At 28.7% G+C, this 18,261-nt stretch overlaps 1 protein-coding gene across 1 annotated transcript in view; it reads right to left on the bottom strand.

The window, feature by feature from the left end:
- Gfrl (Glial cell line-derived neurotrophic family receptor-like) overlaps positions 1-14,883 on the bottom strand; it is a 162,527-nt gene extending 147,644 nt beyond the window's left edge. Inside the window, exon 1 of the mRNA XM_074239154.1 lies at positions 14,682-14,883. Within this exon, the coding sequence (XP_074095255.1) occupies positions 14,682-14,883 (202 nt within the window). The remainder of the gene's footprint in view (positions 1-14,681) is intronic.
- Between the last annotated feature and the right edge of the window lie 3,378 nt (positions 14,884-18,261).

The following is an 18,261-nucleotide window of genomic DNA, read 5'->3' on the forward strand; positions in this document are numbered from 1 at the left end:
ACTGAAAAAAATTAATTTGCAATTTTCAAGACAAAAAATTCTTGAATCAAGTTAATATTGATGATAATATATTTTTTTACCGAGGAGATTTATCAGAGAATTTAATACGATTGTACACCTAAGTCTAAATATGATAACATAAAATATTATGACCATACCAAATGACATATTGGACCAATTTTTATATATTATATCATCATTATACATAAATTTTATTATCAGGATCTACTTAAATGAATAATTTGTAAGGAAACAGATTTAAATTATTAAACAAAAGTATCTTGTCTAGATTATTAGTTATTACTAATTAGTATTCCGTCGACTATGATATTTTGCGCTCATCCAATTAATAGAAGGATGAAGACAATGAAAATGAATACGTAATTATGCCAGCAGTGTGCGTAAGTGTACAAGAGATGTATACAAAGATAACAATGTTAAGCGATGTTAATTAGATAGAAATGCTACTGAAATTCAACATACGACCGTCATGAATTTTATGAAATGTGAAACCTCCACTCATTTACATTTTGATGAACTACAACTCTGCGTATTCTCATTTAATCTCCAATTTATATTACGGATAGATAAATATTTTTCATTTGACCGGATCCAATTTATATTTACAATTAAAATACTCATTAAAACTTTTTTTTACCTTTGAACCCCAAATATTTGCCAGTATTTTTTGATCGACATTTATTTTTCACTAAAAAATTTTCTGGTAAGATACAAAAAATATTACTAAACACCCCAGAATCCGATGGACTATTTAAAACACTAAAAAGTGACCAGAATCTGTGTAAATTTTAGTATTTATATTTTTCTGTAAACATTTAAAATCAAAAAAAAAATTTTTTTTATCTTTAATAAGCTTTTACCAAATATTTATACCATCCGACGTCCAAATATTAAAAACTTTTCATTCGCACTTAATATGCATGCAAAATGTTTTTTTCCAATCCTGAACCTCAGTGACAATAAATTCTTTCAACATTTTTAAAAGTAGGTTAATTGAATTACAAAAAATAAATGATTACTGAAACGAAAAAAAGCTTAATGAAAAATGACACATTAGGTATTTATGTAAGAAAGTGATAACTTGTCACGTTGTCAATCATTTATTATCAGAACGGCGGGCTCCGACGCATTTTCCGTCAACGTAAAATAAACGTCCGCCTCAATAAACTGACAAACTGCGGAAGTCAGTTGTCAACGATTATCCCCATGTCAAGCTCAAAGATATCGAAACACACCGATACAAACAGCTTTTATCTCGGAAGCTTGTGGGATGCTTTTTTGAACCCACACACTCTCCCTTTACTTGTACAAATATAGATTGTATGACCTGTACTGAACTCGGTGGACTTTTCAATGATATTGATTTACCCGAAAATCACTCACACACTTGCCCACTCGTCTTGTATTTCTCTAGAGCTTCTCGTTTCAGCGATACTCGAACCATCCGTCCGTTTCATCCTTTTCTCAGACTACGATCCATCTTCAACCTTCCGTCTTATCTCTTGGCAAACCATCAACGAGCCTGGCTTTCTACTTTAACTACCTTCTTTCCTAATTCAATCCTCTCAGTTCGAAAAAAAAAAGAAAAATATAAAAATATATACTACATAAAAAAAATAAAATAAAATAAAATAGAACTAAATTAATCTCGGATTAATTTGTAAGACTCCAAAAAAACTGTACCTCTTGAAGTTACTAATTGAGGTCTTACGAATCTTCACAATTGGTTGAGTATCGTGAAAAAAAAAAAAAGAAAAAAAACAGCCAACATAATTAAAGAGTCGGAAATGATAATTCCGGTAAACTTATGATTTTTTTTAAATTAGGAAACAGAACATTTAGACTTTTATCTTACCCGTAAAATTTATTAAAAAAACTATTTTTTTTTTTTTTTTTTTTTTTTGTAAAATTATTTTGTCAGAAGTTGGCATTTAAAAATAAAAAAAAAATAACCGTTCCAATAATAATAAAATCTATAAAAACTACTCTGCAAGTCTAGAAATATCCACTCGGGAATATGATGAGAAAACGAATGGAGAAACGAGATCGGAGATGAAGTAAGAGCAAGTTAAATAAATATGAAAAAAAAGTAAGCAAAATGCTTATGTAAAAAGTGCAACGAAAGAAATCATGGCAAAAAACCTTGATGTATCTCGTAAAAGTTAAGGATATCTCATAAAGTGTAAGTATAAGGTCTTCAGAAATGAACGTTCTCAATTTACAAATAGCACAAGCGAAAAAAATGGCGATAAATTTATTTTTAAATTATAGTTTATCAATTTTTTTATTTTATACTTTTTCATATTGGTATGATTAATACTTAAATAAAAGCGTTCGATAAATTACTTCTGACCTTCTTAGAGGCTCTTAGACACGTTACTGGCTGCTGTGAAATTCCATAAGGTTCTTCTACGTTTTATTGACAGCAAATAAATTTTAGGAGACTTACTAGATGTTTTCAGAAGGGCTTTAAAGGCTTTATTAACTGTTAAAAATCTAGAAAGCCTTTCAAAAAGTTTTACGGAATTACGTCGGTGGTAAAAAAATTTTACAAGGTCAACTAAAAAATTCTAAAAGGATATACTTAAATGCTTCAGTGGTTTTAAAGAAGTCTAGATTTAAAAAAAAAAAATTCTACTCAAAAATTTTAGATATCTTATTAAATTACTTAAAATTGTGTCATAATGTTGCTTATAATGAAATTCATTCTTTACGCACTAAATATTTTATTTATAAAAAAGAGCAGCAGCTTAATTAAAGTCAGAAAATAATAATGAGTACTTTAAAAGAGAAAAAAAAATGTTAATTAATACATTTTTGGAAAAGAGAGCATAATTGCAACAAGCAAGCCATTCTAAGTACAATTACTTAATTGGTATTGTTTATTCAAAAAATGTAAGCTAAAAAAAATAGTTGAAGAGACGTTGATTTACGTTGTATAACTTTGAATTGTTTGATAAAGACCTCGTTTTCATACGGAATTCGAATGAAATAATTTGGACGAGAGTATACACGAAACATTCATTCCCGAGAAATAATATAGGCTTAGTTTCAACATTCGTATACACACAACTAACGAAAGTTTAAAAGCACGAGAAGGTTTCGGTAAGGCCAAACTTATCTCGTCAGAACTTTCTCAGTCTCTCACTTCAACTTTCATTTTCTGCGATTGATACTTGAGGCACGTTATAAATGTAACTACACAGCTCGCCTAAAAAAACATTTATACCCCTACAAAGATAATTAAAGTACTCCTACGTTTTACTTCAATGAATAGATAAATTTTTTATGAGTCTTAAAATATGAATAAATGAAAATATTAATTTTCAGTTAAATTTATTATTTTATAATTGTAATATTTTAATTTCTTTTTTTTTTTTTTTTTTTTTTTTTTTCAATTACTGTTATTAAATTATTTTTACTTCTTAGTTTGGCTTGTTTTTAAATCTTATTTTTACCTATAAAAGAATAAAATGTTTTTTTAATTTTTTTAGTGAAAATTTTTAAATTAATTACTCTCAAAATCGGTAAAAATGACGTTGAATAATTCGGCAATCAAATACATCCAATTTAATATAATATTTTGTAGTTATTATTTTTTTTTAATACATTAAATTGTATTTAAATGTTTGTAAGTTTGCCAATCGGCTTTCTGCCTTGGGATTTAAATAAAATAAATATTGTTTACTGACGACAGAATCAATCTTTACTAAATTATCTGTATAATAATGCGCAAGCCATTGTGGCGCTGTGAACTGACAAAATTATTACCATAAAAATAGTTGGGAAGAAAAATTTTATTTTTCACTGAGTTATTTCCGAAAAAAGAAAAAAAAATCAGTTTTAAAGTAGCCCAGAACAGTCTTTTGTACCCATTATAAAATGTACTCCAATAAATATCACGGTTCAAAGATTAATGCATACATATAAATATACATTGAATGGTATATAAAAGTGTTTGTAAAGCCATTGCGGAATTTTGTTTAGTGGCTTCCTCAAGCCGTAAGGCATGCACGAATAGCAACCCGGCAAGAAAACAACAACAGCTCAACAAAACAAAACACCAGAACACAACAGAACACGAGATGAAGTACAAGGAGGCTTTCGGATAACTCACTCTGGTACTAATCCACCCGTTATTCCGTTATTCCGGCGTTAGAAGACAAGGAAATGTGATGGAAAGCGTCTAGTAAGAGCTGCCGAAACTCCGAGGAAAGAGAAGATAGGAAGATAAGAAAAAGTAAGTGGGGTTTGAAATATTGCGAGGTACTGAACAACCGCTGCTAATTACCCCGGAAAAATTTAAGCAACACTGACTTTTATCAACACAGGAAAAAAATTACAATTTTTGCATTGTAATCTTTGTATTATTGTATTATTTTTATATTATACTATTACAAAAAAAAAATATTATACTATTACACAGAAAAAAAAATTAATTTGATTCAAGAAAAAAATTTTTGAACCAAAAAAAAAAAATTTGGAAAAAAGCGTGAACATTATTTTATTTAATCAATCAATAATAACTTTCCAGTGGAAGTAATTTAAATTAAATTTTTGACGATTAAAATTCTCAATTATTAATTATGAAATTTTAATTTATCATTGTTTATAATTTTAAATTGCTGTTACTAGTTATATTAATTCATCGAAAGTATTTTAATTATTTTCATATTTAAGGTAGATTTATTAATTTAATCACTGAAAATTCAAAATAAAATTTACGTTGCTAAAAAATATATTATCTGAAATTTTCTACTAAAATTTATGATAACTTGTAACGTTCGAATAGCGCTGATAATTTAAAAAAAAATAATAATTGTATAATAGTGCCAAGAGGTCACGAAATACGTTTTATCGCACGATACGTGCTTTATCTAGCTTCAAGAGTGCGAAAGATGGACCATCAAATGTTCGAATAACATTGTACCACATTCACGAAAGAATAGTAAAATAAAAAAAAAGTATAAAAAGTTTAGTCAAAGTTACAACGCGCGATATTACATTTTAAAATTTAAAAACTTTTTTACGATTAATTTAAATATTTCAAAGTGTGAATTCTTTTACTGTAAAAAATATTAAATATTTAACGACTGATGGTTTATTTATAAAGTGTTAAATGTATATTTTGGTGAGCTTCTTGACACTTGATTATATACCTGTTATTCTGATGGTAAATATTATTAAAAAATTCCGACTAATAAAATTTTTGTGAAGAATCAAATATTCTGAAGTTGAAAAAATTTCTAAAGATTTTTTTTTGCGATTAACTATTGAAGAAGTAAATTTTTTCATGGCTCACTGGTATCTGAGCCGCAAAGTTAATTCGATCAGGTACACGAAAGAAAGTTTAGTGCTTTCGATCGTGTGGCATGTCAACATGAGTAAAGGAATAAAAAGTGCAAAGAAAATAAAAGAAAATGAGAAGGAGAAAGAGGAAGGAAGAACTAACGGAGGAGTTAATTTAGCTCAGAACAAAACTCGTTCGTACGAGTAATTCGACGACTGACGATATTAAACTTTTCAGGAGAATGTGCCACCCGGGAGCTGGTAATGGATAAAAGGATACTCTGAGTATCTTGACGGGATTAATCAACCAAGTAGTCTCTTTGGTGATCACAATCCAGCAAGACAAATCGTATAGGCTATTTTGCGCCATATATTTACTCTCTAAATCCTAATAACTTTAATTTTATCGATAATTTTATTTTTTAGCTCCTTAAACACATTCTATGTTACATTTTTTCGGCTATTGTTACGATCAATTAATGCAAGTATTAATAGAAATTTGAATTATAATTTATAGAGGTTTTTAAAAGACTGATTTTATAAATTAATTTTGTCCCAAAGCTAAATTTAATAGAATAATACTTTTAATCAATTCAATTTACAATGAGACTGTAAGATCTTATTACTGTTTTATTGTAAATTCTAAAAATATAAAATTAGACTAGAAATTAAGCAAAAATACGCTCGGAAGAATTAACACCTAACAAATTATGTATTCAGTTATAATTATCGTATGAAAACAGAGCAAGATTCGTTTTTAGATTAATAAAAAAATTACCTCTGAGCTTTAATCGTTCCCAGGCGTATTATTATGAATAATTGATTCGTAAATTTCAAGATAGCTGCTTTTTTTATACAAAAATTAAGTCGAAATCCATTTACACGATAAAATAATTTATTGCATCTAGAAAATTAATGAGGATAATTAAAATAGTTTTGACCCAAATAAAATATTGTATAAAGAATTTATCAAAATTTGCTATTGGTAAAAATTAAAAAAATTACAATAATGAATTTTTTTTAAATATCAAAATTTATTTGCTCTATCAAACTAAAAAAAAATGTAATATCTATTATAAAAATTTTTCAATACGCATTTTGTAATTTACAATCAACTATTTTTTATTTTCAGTTAATTAATAACACTAAAATTTTTCTGCAAATTTTTTACAGTGTAATTTTTTGAAAGAATTTAAAAATAATAGTCTGATAACAAAAAATAAAAATGAGGCGCTTAAAAAATTTTTTTTGCGTCATAAATTGGATCAAAATAATTTTTTTTTAATTATTTAAAATAAAATTTAACAAAACAGTAACCTTGCTATTTATTAATTATTAATTATTATTATTATTTATTATGACTAAAAATTTCGCCAAAAAATTCCAGCATTACCATCAGCGCTCTCTTAAAAAATGTACTCCGCAATGTAAATATAAATTACAAAAAATTATCACGTATCGATGGGTAACTCAAGGTAAAAGTCGATAATCACGAATAGTAATTAAATGTAAACACTTGAAATACAACAGAAACTCATTGAAATTCTTGTTCGTAATTTGTAGCAGAGCAATGGATAATACACATACACACGCATGTTTTGTAAAGGAGCATAGAGCTCTATATGCATAAAATACAAATTGCTGAGTGAGCATCGTATCGCGTGGCATCGCACTACACTCAGTGATCGAAAATTGACTCGCGTGACGAGCTGCCACCTCAACGACAATATTAAAGTCTCGACGCCCAGGTTTACTCTAATACCGCCGAATTAACATCGAATTAATGACTCCCACGCCTCTCTCCCGTCCCCTTTTCCTCCTCGTACTGAAAAGTCGAGAAACGCGGGTTCATTAAACTTTGCGTGTCAACCTAAGAAACTTCCATTAATATATACTAACTATACACTTATACTTCTTGTACTTGGCATTTTTTTATTACTTTAATTGTTTGATCGATAGTAGTTGTTGTTGTTGTTGTCGTTGTTGTTGTTGTTGTTGTCGCTGTTATTGTTGTTGTGATTGTTAAATGCTTTGATATTTTTACTCGGCTCAAGAATTACTTCAGTAAAAGCTTTACATAACCTAAAAGAGGTCGAAGAAGTTATAAATTAATGGAGAAGTAAAGCTTTTTGAAAATTAAATGTTTAATTTACCAAAAACTCATTCAATATTCATCGAGGTGATTTAATAATACGTAATTACGCGAGGTCCGGAAATAAATTTATAATCATTTTTGCAGTAATGTTGGGATACAGTTTAATTATTTACTTGTCTACGTCAATTTAATTTAATTAGCAATCGCAATTTTAACCTACAGAACAATTTCATTATTAGTTACTTATTTTACGCCTAAATTTAATTGTTTTAATGCATTGTATGATACTCGTGGGTAATTTTATGGTTACAATTGAATTAATGATATTTTAATTGGCTTTTTTTAGATGATAAAAAAATCTTTCAAGCAATTTTAAGAAAAAATTACCGAACGTAAAATAACTATATGCATTTATTAGGATGTTTTACGATGCATTGTGAAAATTTATATGTTTACTGCTTACTAGATGTCGGTACCAAACACAAAAAAATTTGTGTGCTCAAGTTGCAAACGGTCTCCGCTGAATGTTTGACGATCTGTTGTGTTTACTTAACATGAAATAGCATGTCATTTTTATACGTCGGTTATATTTACTTTTACATTAAACAAATGTGACTGCGAAGTGAGCTTTTACTTTGAGGACTTATTGGCATTCGCAAATTAATTTTTTATTAAACTTTCTTGGTATCGAAATTCTTGGATTAAGACTTTTGTATCTCCGGTCGGTAATTATTGTGATTTTATTAGAAAATTCTTTGTCTTTAGTCGATAAAATTAACATTTTTAACCAATAACCTAGTCCAAAAATTTTTCTTCTAAAATCAAGACGAACTTCTTCTAATTGATTTTCTTGGTTCAAAAATTTTTCTCTTAAATCAACTTTTTTTTTTTCACTTCAAAAAAAAAGAAAAAATTAAAAAACTAAATATTTTTACAAAAAGTAAAATTTTTCTTCTTCAAATAATTTTATTCAGTAGAAATAAAATACTTGTATCCTATAAATATGACTTAACACAATTAAATGTGACTAAAGATTGACCCAATTCTGATAAAAATAATTTTTGACTTCTGCTTACAAATATTTAGTAATAAGAATATTTATCGTAACGTGTCACGCACTAAAATTTTAATTAAATTATCTAGCGTACTACCAAAAATGAATCACAACAAAACATATAGCAATAATAGGGTATTTATCCAATAAAATGTAATTTGTTACGGAGTATATTATTAGCAAAACGTAAAGTTTATTATTAGCTCGGGCGGATCGATAAACGGGCAAAGTAGCGGTAATAGTAAATCCGAAAACCCTCCTATCCGATCCGTATCCGTATAGACGTAAAAAATGTAAAAAGGCCAGAGAGTACTGCAATCGATCACGGTGGCATCAATTGCGGATAAAGACACGTCTCCTCTACTAGTATCGGCGCGGAAAGATATTTTCATCTATCTAGTATCGGACAGTCAAGTGTGTGACATTTTAACGGATCTTTATAATTTTTTTTTTTTAATTATTGTTATTGTTATCATACCTCTTTTATTATTTATTCCCCCTAATGCACATCTGAAGGAAACAGACACGCGATCGATCGTGCGTGCTCCCACCCACAGCAACTCACGCCCTTTTATTTTATTTTATTTAAATATTAATATTAATATTCAAATAGACGGCGACAATTAATGTTAGTAAACAATCCACCGGTTGTCAAAACCATTCCACTCAATAAATATTCAATTCAATAAACAGAAGTAGTTCAGTCATGCACTAAAGAAAATTTTATGACATTAAGAAAATTATTTTAACTTAATATAAGATAATAGAAATAATTACTTTGATTTATTTGTTTGTTATTTATTTAATTACTCTGTACGGTGAAATATTTCTCAGCAGTCAATACTATTGACATTCAGATTTATTCGTTCACCGGCAGCAATCGATTTGAATAATTATGGAAAGTTTTAGGCTGAGACAATTGAGACAATATTAAGGAATGGGACAGATAAAGTTTTTAAGTATTATAGAATAGTTTGAATAAACGCCCTGATGATAGAGTTAAATTTAACACGATGCCAAAATCGATAATTGAGTTAAGCGACATTCAACTCGTTTGTATTAACGATATCTATATATAGTGTATAGAATATAGAATACAGTGAATAGTATGTAGTATGTGTGTAGATGGAAGTTTGTAGGAGATAGTTTAACCCAACTAATCTCAAGTATCTCGAGTGATACTCATATCAACGTTTACCTATTCCAATACCCACGTGCTTTGAATCCAATCAGTTGATTTTAAATTATAAATTCTAAATTTGTTAACTTTTTGTTTTGGATTATAGACTGCTCGCGATTCGAGTGCTCTGGTCCAATTATCAAAGCACTTTTGATCAACCAAATAATGCTTATGAGTGATGAGAAATTTATAAATTTCATTTAAAACATCCAGGATGTAGAGGGAAAATTTTTGTCATGAATTATAAACGAATAAAGTTAGTCGAAACTTTGGCTGAAGTATCATTGCCGTGATTAAATTTAAAAAAAATAAATAAAATAGATTGGTGAATTATTTTAATGTATTATTTAATTTAAAAGCGATTGTTGAAGGATACTGGTGGATTTTTTCGATAAATTTTTTATATAAAGTGTCAAAGTTAAAATTTTAAATAAAATCTACAAATAACTTTGATCACAATAAATAAATATTGAATTTGTATCATTTCTCGACATTGTATGAAGACAAAAGAACAGTTAATTAACAACAAGTATTTTTGACCGTACCATCGATGGCCTAATTTTAAAATGTCATGAGTCATAACCCATTAAATTGAGGACGCGTACTTTACTTATGACTGCGATTAATTTTTTATATTTCACACTTTAAAATAAATTCGGTTTAACAGTCAATTCATCGCGTTAAATAAAGTACTTTAACAATATCTTCTTATCATCTCTTATTATATTCATATCAAAAATGACGATATGTCATAATTAGGTCATTTATTCACTACAAATTATTTTACCAATCAAAAGTGTCCTATATTAATAAAAAAAAAAAAAATTTAAGTAACTTCTGAAATAGAATATTTCTATCAAGAAAAAAAATGAGTGATAATTGATATTAAATTTAGATAATTGTCAACCATCATCAGCAATTACGAAAATACACAGATTTAGTACTACGTACTTCTATGACAAAGTTTAATAGGTCAATTAAATTTTAACAGAAATAGAGATTGACAATGAATAATAATTTATTACAGTAAAAAAAATTCACAACTTAAAAAACTTGATGAATTATAATAAATTTTTTCAGAGATATTATTTTATTTAATACTAAATTAAATTATTCAATATAAAATAAACAAAGCCATAAGAAATATAATTGATTCCGTCTCAAGTGAACAAAAAAAAAAATTTCTCCTGTCAAAAAATTTTTCATCAGGAAAAATTGTAAATACAATTTTATTGAATAAAAAAATTAAATCTGTTGTTATTTTCTATATTTAATAAGCTCATGCTTTGATTGTAATAAAAATTGACCAAATATCTCGAAAAATAGAAAGTATCTAATCCGGCTGTACAAATAATGCTTGAATTTATACAGAGCTTTAGTGATTTGTTTCGAAAACAATACCGTATGAAGAACAATCGATAATTAACAAATAAAAGTCAATTATAGCATTGTTATTGGAATTACGAATGAGGATGTATGTTAAATAATAATTTGAATTGGAGTCAGTAATCGTCAGTAATCAGTAATCAGTAATCACGTTTATTGTGGTTTCTGTATCGTGGTTTAATCGAACACCGTGGGGTTATTGCAAAGTAGTATTAAACGAATGAATAAATTAATATATTTTGAAATAGCTATCTAAAATACATTGTCGTTAAATACATGATATTTGAATATATTAATGTTTAATATTAGAATTTCATCCATATATATATTTGGAAGAGGTTTGTTAGAAGGATTAACGCTGACTTCTTTTTCTCCACCTCATATCCATATTTTAATTAATTCCTCGACTCGAATATGTATTAACTACAATTGATTCTTTCTACCGAAAGCTATTTTAGAATATTCTTTCATTTAATTCTTTATATAAATGCAATTAAAATGCATTAAAAGTTGAAAAAAATCAGAAATTAAAAGATTATTTTTTTACCATGAAAAAATTATTTTAACTCAGATACCGTGACAGTATAAATTACCGTATTTCTGTAAAAAAAAAAAAACCTCTTGAAAATTTACTAAATTAAATTACTTCCATGCGTGCTAATAACGTGAAACAATTTTTTACAGCTCAGCTAAAAAAAAAATTTCAATGTTTAAATCGATTATTATTCTATTGATAAATAATTTCTTTATTTTCAATTTGTTAAATCGTTATTACCGCTTTAAAAATATTTTCGACGGTTGAATTTTCCTTGAAAAAAATAAATAAACAACATATTTTTCTACGTATCGGTTAATAACTCTCGTTATTTATTTATCTTTTAATATTACCATCGAAAAATATTGTATGCACATTACAATCCATTTATAAATACTCCAAAAAATAAACAAGGTAAATAAACTCCCCGCTTTTAAAACAATGAGACTAAAAAAATAAAAATCTGATAAACAGAAAAAAATTATCAACATCACTGCATTAATGAAGATAAAAAAATAAAATAAAAAAAAATATAACGCTGTTAAAAAGGAGAATTATAAACAAATTGAATGTCTAAATAAAGTTTTTTCTTTTTAACTCTAGTCAATTCAACTTTATAAAGTGGAAAAGCTACAGACTTGTTCTATTTTATTCCTTTGTTTTATTCTTTTTATTTTATTTTATTTTATTTTACTTGAGATCCTTTCTTTTTTTATTCTACAAAACTAGCTACCTACTAACAGTAGTACTCACTGTTTGACTACAAAACTTGTGTCACCCGCATTCGATATTGGTTCGCCGAATGTTATTTACCCTCAAGAGAATCTCACTGTGTGGTTCTCACGCGTTTCTTTGCACTGGCACTACCGAGAGTGTGCCATATGCCAGCGACAGTTTTTAAATAAAAGTTCGACGTCCGATTATGTACCCACTCGTTCTACTGAATCTTGAGAGCTTGTTGAACCATTCTTTTTTAATACTTACTTTCTCTTATTAACTTATACTCTCCCTCAAGGTTATTTTTTTATGTATCATAAAAGTCCTGTTTTTTTTACATTAAAGATCTTCGAAGCATAATCTTACTATTTGGAAAAAAGTTTTCCTTTTAGGGCGGGCTAATTTAAATATATAATAATTATAGTCTGAAATTTTTTTCTTAAATTAAGTTTTGCATTTATATAGTTTAATGTTTTGTGAAAAATGTTTAAAAATTTTTTTAATTAAATTTAATAAATTATTAAACCATGAAAAAATCAGTGAATAATTACCTTCAATAAAAAATTAATAACAGTAAAAAATAATTAATGAAAATAAAAAAAAAATTTTATTGCATCAAAAAATGTTAATTAATTTAAAAAAATAAAAATTTGAACAGGTTTTATGTAAAAAAAATTTTTTTAGTAAATTTTAAAGAAATTGTAATCTCACTATTACACTTTTCCAGATACAAAAATTGGCATACTTATTTTTAAGACAATTATCGGAATCAATAAAAGTTTACAGCATAAATGTTCTTACTGTGAAAGAGATTTATTCCAGACTCTATTATTTACTCCAAAACAACTTCGTCTACCTTAAAGATTTTCTTATTTCATATTTTTTTTTGTACGCTTATTACCTTTAAAAATAAACATCAAATATTGAATACGAAAAAGAAAATACTTATAATTCTTTAATGATTAGAGAAAAAAAACCTTTTAATAGAAACTGAAAATTTAATTTAAAAGTTTAATTGCCTCGAGTACTAATATAAAAAATAATGTATTTACTTAAATTAATTTTGTTTATATGATAAATATATTAAAGTAAATAATTCAATAATCCTTTCATTTGCGTCTTTTTATGAAACTTTTTATAAAAAACCAAAAAAAATCTTGTAACATTTTTTTTTTCCACATCACTGTTTTATACAAAATAACAATGTTTTGAGTAAATACTCGTACTCTGTTAAAAGCCGGAAAAAAAAGCAAACTGCCACACTAGTATAAAAGATCGTGAACAGAAATTCACAATGGAAAACGAAATAAAATAACAGCATAAAGAAAGAAAATTTGTAGCTGTAAACATTCAACGCAGATGAAAACAAAAACTATTCCCAAAAAAAAAACCGTCTAATTATAGCAGAAAAAAGTATTCAACACTTAATAAAAAAAAATAAGATTCAGTCAATATTCAAATTAAGGTTAAAATAATTAAAAAATTTTTCCCTTCACAATTATCACCATTATGATTTTTTTTTTTTCATAAGATAAAATTTAAAAATGAGTTTAATTACTTTATTTTACATATGTACTTTTCAAAAGTAATAAAAAAAACTCATCCAACAATTTAATTTACCCGGGTGAAAAAATGAAGTAACAATAAAACAAAAAAGCATGCTCTTTATACGAGTAATTAGTGATTCTTAAATAAGAATATTAAATGAATTTTTGCTCCAATATACAAACTATGCAGACAAGTGAAAATTAAAAAGCAATTAATTAAAATGAATATTGCAATTGATAACACAAATAAATTCAATCATTTTCAAATGATAGTTATTCAAAATTAAAGTTATTAAAATCTCAGTGACGTCTTAAAGTGCAAGGGTGACAAGCAAAAGAGTAGCAAGTCTCCTCGAGCCACAGGCGTTCTACCGAACAGAGAAATAGTCCTAAAGCGACCTCGTTACGAGTCGAGGATACGGTCGCGAAGTAGGTCGCGCGGAAATAGCGACATCGCTTAAAGCCTGAGCCTTCTACTCTCCTCTACTATACGATTTAACGTCAATAGAGTTTTACTCTCAAGCAACTAAAGACAAACATTTATTTTTTTCCACTGTCCCTCGACTTTTCATTTTTTTTTACCTTTTTCCTTTACCTTTTCCTCCTTTATCCTTTTGTATTATTTTTTTACATTTTTTATATTCTTAAACTTTAAAAATACTTTTATTGCTTCCCATAACGACTCCAATAACCGATATATTACTGGAATCTCAAGTCTGTCGGAAATATCTTTTAATATTATGTCATTACAACCGATTAATTTTTATTTTCTTGCCATTAATCCTCAAAAAAATCAATTATTTCTGACAAAAAAATTTTTTTAAACATTTATTTAATTGATGAAAAAAAAAGCTCACCACTTCTGCCCGTTGGAGTAGGCACCGATGGAGCCTTGCTGGTTGGCTCTGGTATTGGATAAATTGGATCGCAGCATTCCCGCTCGGGAAACTCACTTGCCGCGACAAAATTTTCCGCAATTAGTTTAAACAATACTAACAACACTGGGAACAACAGCATCAATAGCTTGGAACGTGCCAAGATATTTGCGACACGTGACATTGTTATCGCTTATTTCTTCTTCAGGTCTCTGGCTCTGTATCTATCTTCACACATACTTGAATTAATGATAATTCATAATAATAATCCACATTTACGAGTTTTTTAATTATTTTAATTCTTCGGTATTTATTTTATTATTTTTGATATCTCGGAAACAGTGACGGTGAGAGTCGCCAAATTGCCGAGATTTGCACCAGCCAACTCATCCTCGTTTTGATCCACTCACTTTAACGCTGCAAGCAATACTTTTTTTTTATATTATTATTATTATTGTTATTGTTATTACGATGATTATTATTTTTTTGAATTCACTTTTTCGAAATCTCACAACCAAATCCAGAAAACACTGATGAGTTGCTCTTCATGTTTTTTTACTTAGGCGTAAAGAAATATGATGACACGACAAAAGAAAGTCGAGTGAGAGTGATATGAGGAAGAGCGAAAGGCGCCAACCAAAGACTTGTAAAAATGTCTGAGTGCAAGTGAAGCACGCGGGAGAATTAAAACACCCGAGGGTGATGATGTTCGCGAGCAGTCAAGTGTATTTCATCCGCAAAAAACGTCACGCTGTAAACAATGATGAACAAAAAAATAAATAAGGGATAAGTCAAGGAGTCGGAGACCCACTCACGAGGTTACCCAACCACGCGCTCCTAAAAATTTACCAGAAATCTTTAATCCCGTAAATTACATTAAAATTATTTTTTAACGAAAAATAAATTTCAAATTTTACAACCAAAAATTACGATATTTTAATGTAAAAATTTCAGTGCAATTGGTACGATAAAAAAAACTTTAAAAAACAAATATATCCCTGGAAAAGAGAACAGAGAATGGTGCTGGCCCGTGCCAGTCTGCAAATTCGCCAACAACTTTTTCGTTATCACACTACCACCGATTTTTTATTGACAATAATATTACTCCTTTTTATTTGCACAGCACAAGTTTTTTATTTAAATATAATCACTTAACTGTAACACAAATCAACATTTTTTTTTTTTTTTTTATTTTAAAAACAAAAAAAACCAACAACAAAATTCACGGAAAAAAAATTCACCTAGCGAAGAAATAATTACTTACACTTAAAAACTTTATCAATAAAGATAAATATTAACATTTAATTTTATGAATTTAAAATTGGACACGAGACAGAGCTGGAATAGCTCGCACGACGCGGCGTCTCGACGCCCAATGACTAGCACCGCGAATCTGAGTACCAGATCGTAGTAGTACGCGCCGGCAGAGCGTGGCTCTCGTCCACCTTTTTACCCCTACCTGCTAGCTACAACAGTCCACCCTTCCCGCAAAACTCATACTCATACCCATACCTTTGCTCACCTTTTCACATATATATATATATGTATAGACGTTGAGTTTACCTTGGCGCCTCTTTCCCCCACCGCGAATTACTCACCCTCTCCCTTGATTCGACTCGGACCCCTCTTCCACGCTTCACCCTCTCTTTAAGCTCAACCTCTAGCTCTAGTACAGTACAGTAGTGTAGTAGAGCAGGTCGCAAGCGCTGTCAAGAAAACTTCCCCGTACTATCGTCAATCGTGGACGAGGATTCCGCTCCGAGGTCTCACGAGCCTATCCGAGCACCACCGACCTGCCAATTCCGGCGAATACACCTGTACCGATATAGATGTACTTGCACCAACACTTGGATAAGACTGTGCAGACGAGCAGGTTGCTGTAACTGGTGGTAGGCCGCGTTCGCGTTCCTGACCTGGTTTTACTCTATTCCACAGTTTGTTAGGATCGGTGACGGAGCTTGGATCCTCGTCCTCCAGTAGCATTCGCGCTGGTACACGAGCTGGAGCTAATTCTGCCCGGAGAATTTAGCTCGAACCTCGTCTGGTCTATTCCAGCTCTCTGGGACTCGATTGATCCCCCGAGTACTCTTCGCACCTGCAAAACATCGACGTCATTCGCGATAATTATCGTAACTAATGCAACCGACTGCCAATAACACTAATGCTTTCACTGCTGACGATTAAATGATAACTCGCTGGGCTGCAGACTGATAAAATAAAATAAAATTGTTTTAATTTTTTTTTTTTGGGCTTACTGAGAGGAAGAGAAAGCTAGTGAGCTTTTTTAGGATTTTTAGGAAAGACAGAAAGAAAAACATTGATGTGGATCTCGAGGTTTTGCAACTGCTACTGGGTCTGGTTCTGGTACTGGTGGAATGACTGCGGAGGGATTTAACAAAGCTGTGGAAAAAAAGTTTGCTCGCTGACACCTGCGGTTGGACGATTTAACAATGATACTTCCGTCGCTTGTCTGCTTTGTTTTTACCCAACTTTTTCTTTTACTGTTTCCTTAAACTTTTGACAGGTTATTATGTACTTTTGTTAATGGACAATTTATGGTTTATTGTTTTGTTTGTTTTCAAAGGTTCAAGAGAGAGGATAGACTAACTGAGAATTCACATTTTTTGCAATAGAACTTTTGGGTAAATGTTTGCGTGTTATTTATTGAGGAAACTTGTTTGGTTTTGAAAAATTTAGGGTATTGTTTTTTTATCAATCTACTATTCATTAATACAAGAGTGTCAATTAAATTTTATTAAATGTTTATATTTAATAAATACCTAACAATAAATTTATTAGCAACAACAATGAATAATTTCGTTCGACATTTAATCATATAAAAATTAAACACCAATGTACTCCATTAGATGTAAAATAAAAGCCCACAAAACAAATAAATTTTTTTATCAATCAATTTAATCAATTTTTGCTTGCGCAGGACACTTTAATCAATGGTTTTTGATGTATAATTTAATTAATTAATTAACTTGAAAAGCAACAAATTTAATAATTGTTATTATATCAACTTGAAGCTAATAAGTCGAATGTATAGCTCTTGATTACTGTTAAATTTATATTAATTATATTCCTTTATATCGAATGTAGCAAAATAACAATAACAGAATAATAATTAATATTATAAAATTCATTAAAGACTTACCTTTTCGATATTTTTTATCAGCTCTCTTTTTTTTTGCTTCTTTTTGAATTTTTTTTCTAGTTTCAAAGGTTTTAATTCTTAGTATAAAATTGCATGATAACATGAAAACATAAATAAGTTGGTATTTTTATTTATTTATTTATTTATTTAAATAATTCTATCTATCTCTTTTATCAAGAAAAAATTCAGCCACGGAACGCCATCTAACAAAAATGGTATAATTCTTAAATTAAAAGATAAGTAGAGTTTCTCTCTGCCTATTTTCGACAAAACAATTATCTTCAATTCAAAACAATTATTGAAATCTAAATAAAAGATTTTGTCACTCTTTAACTCTTTCTTCGGTATCATTAAATTACACAAAAACTCGACATTTTAAATAATTGAGCAAAAAAACTTAAA

Source organism: Cotesia typhae, unplaced genomic scaffold, assembly GCF_013202065.1.
Source record: "Cotesia typhae breed Kobodo isofemale line unplaced genomic scaffold, CoteBio_Ctyphae contig_23, whole genome shotgun sequence".
Classification (NCBI taxonomy): Eukaryota; Metazoa; Arthropoda; class Insecta; order Hymenoptera; family Braconidae; genus Cotesia; species Cotesia typhae.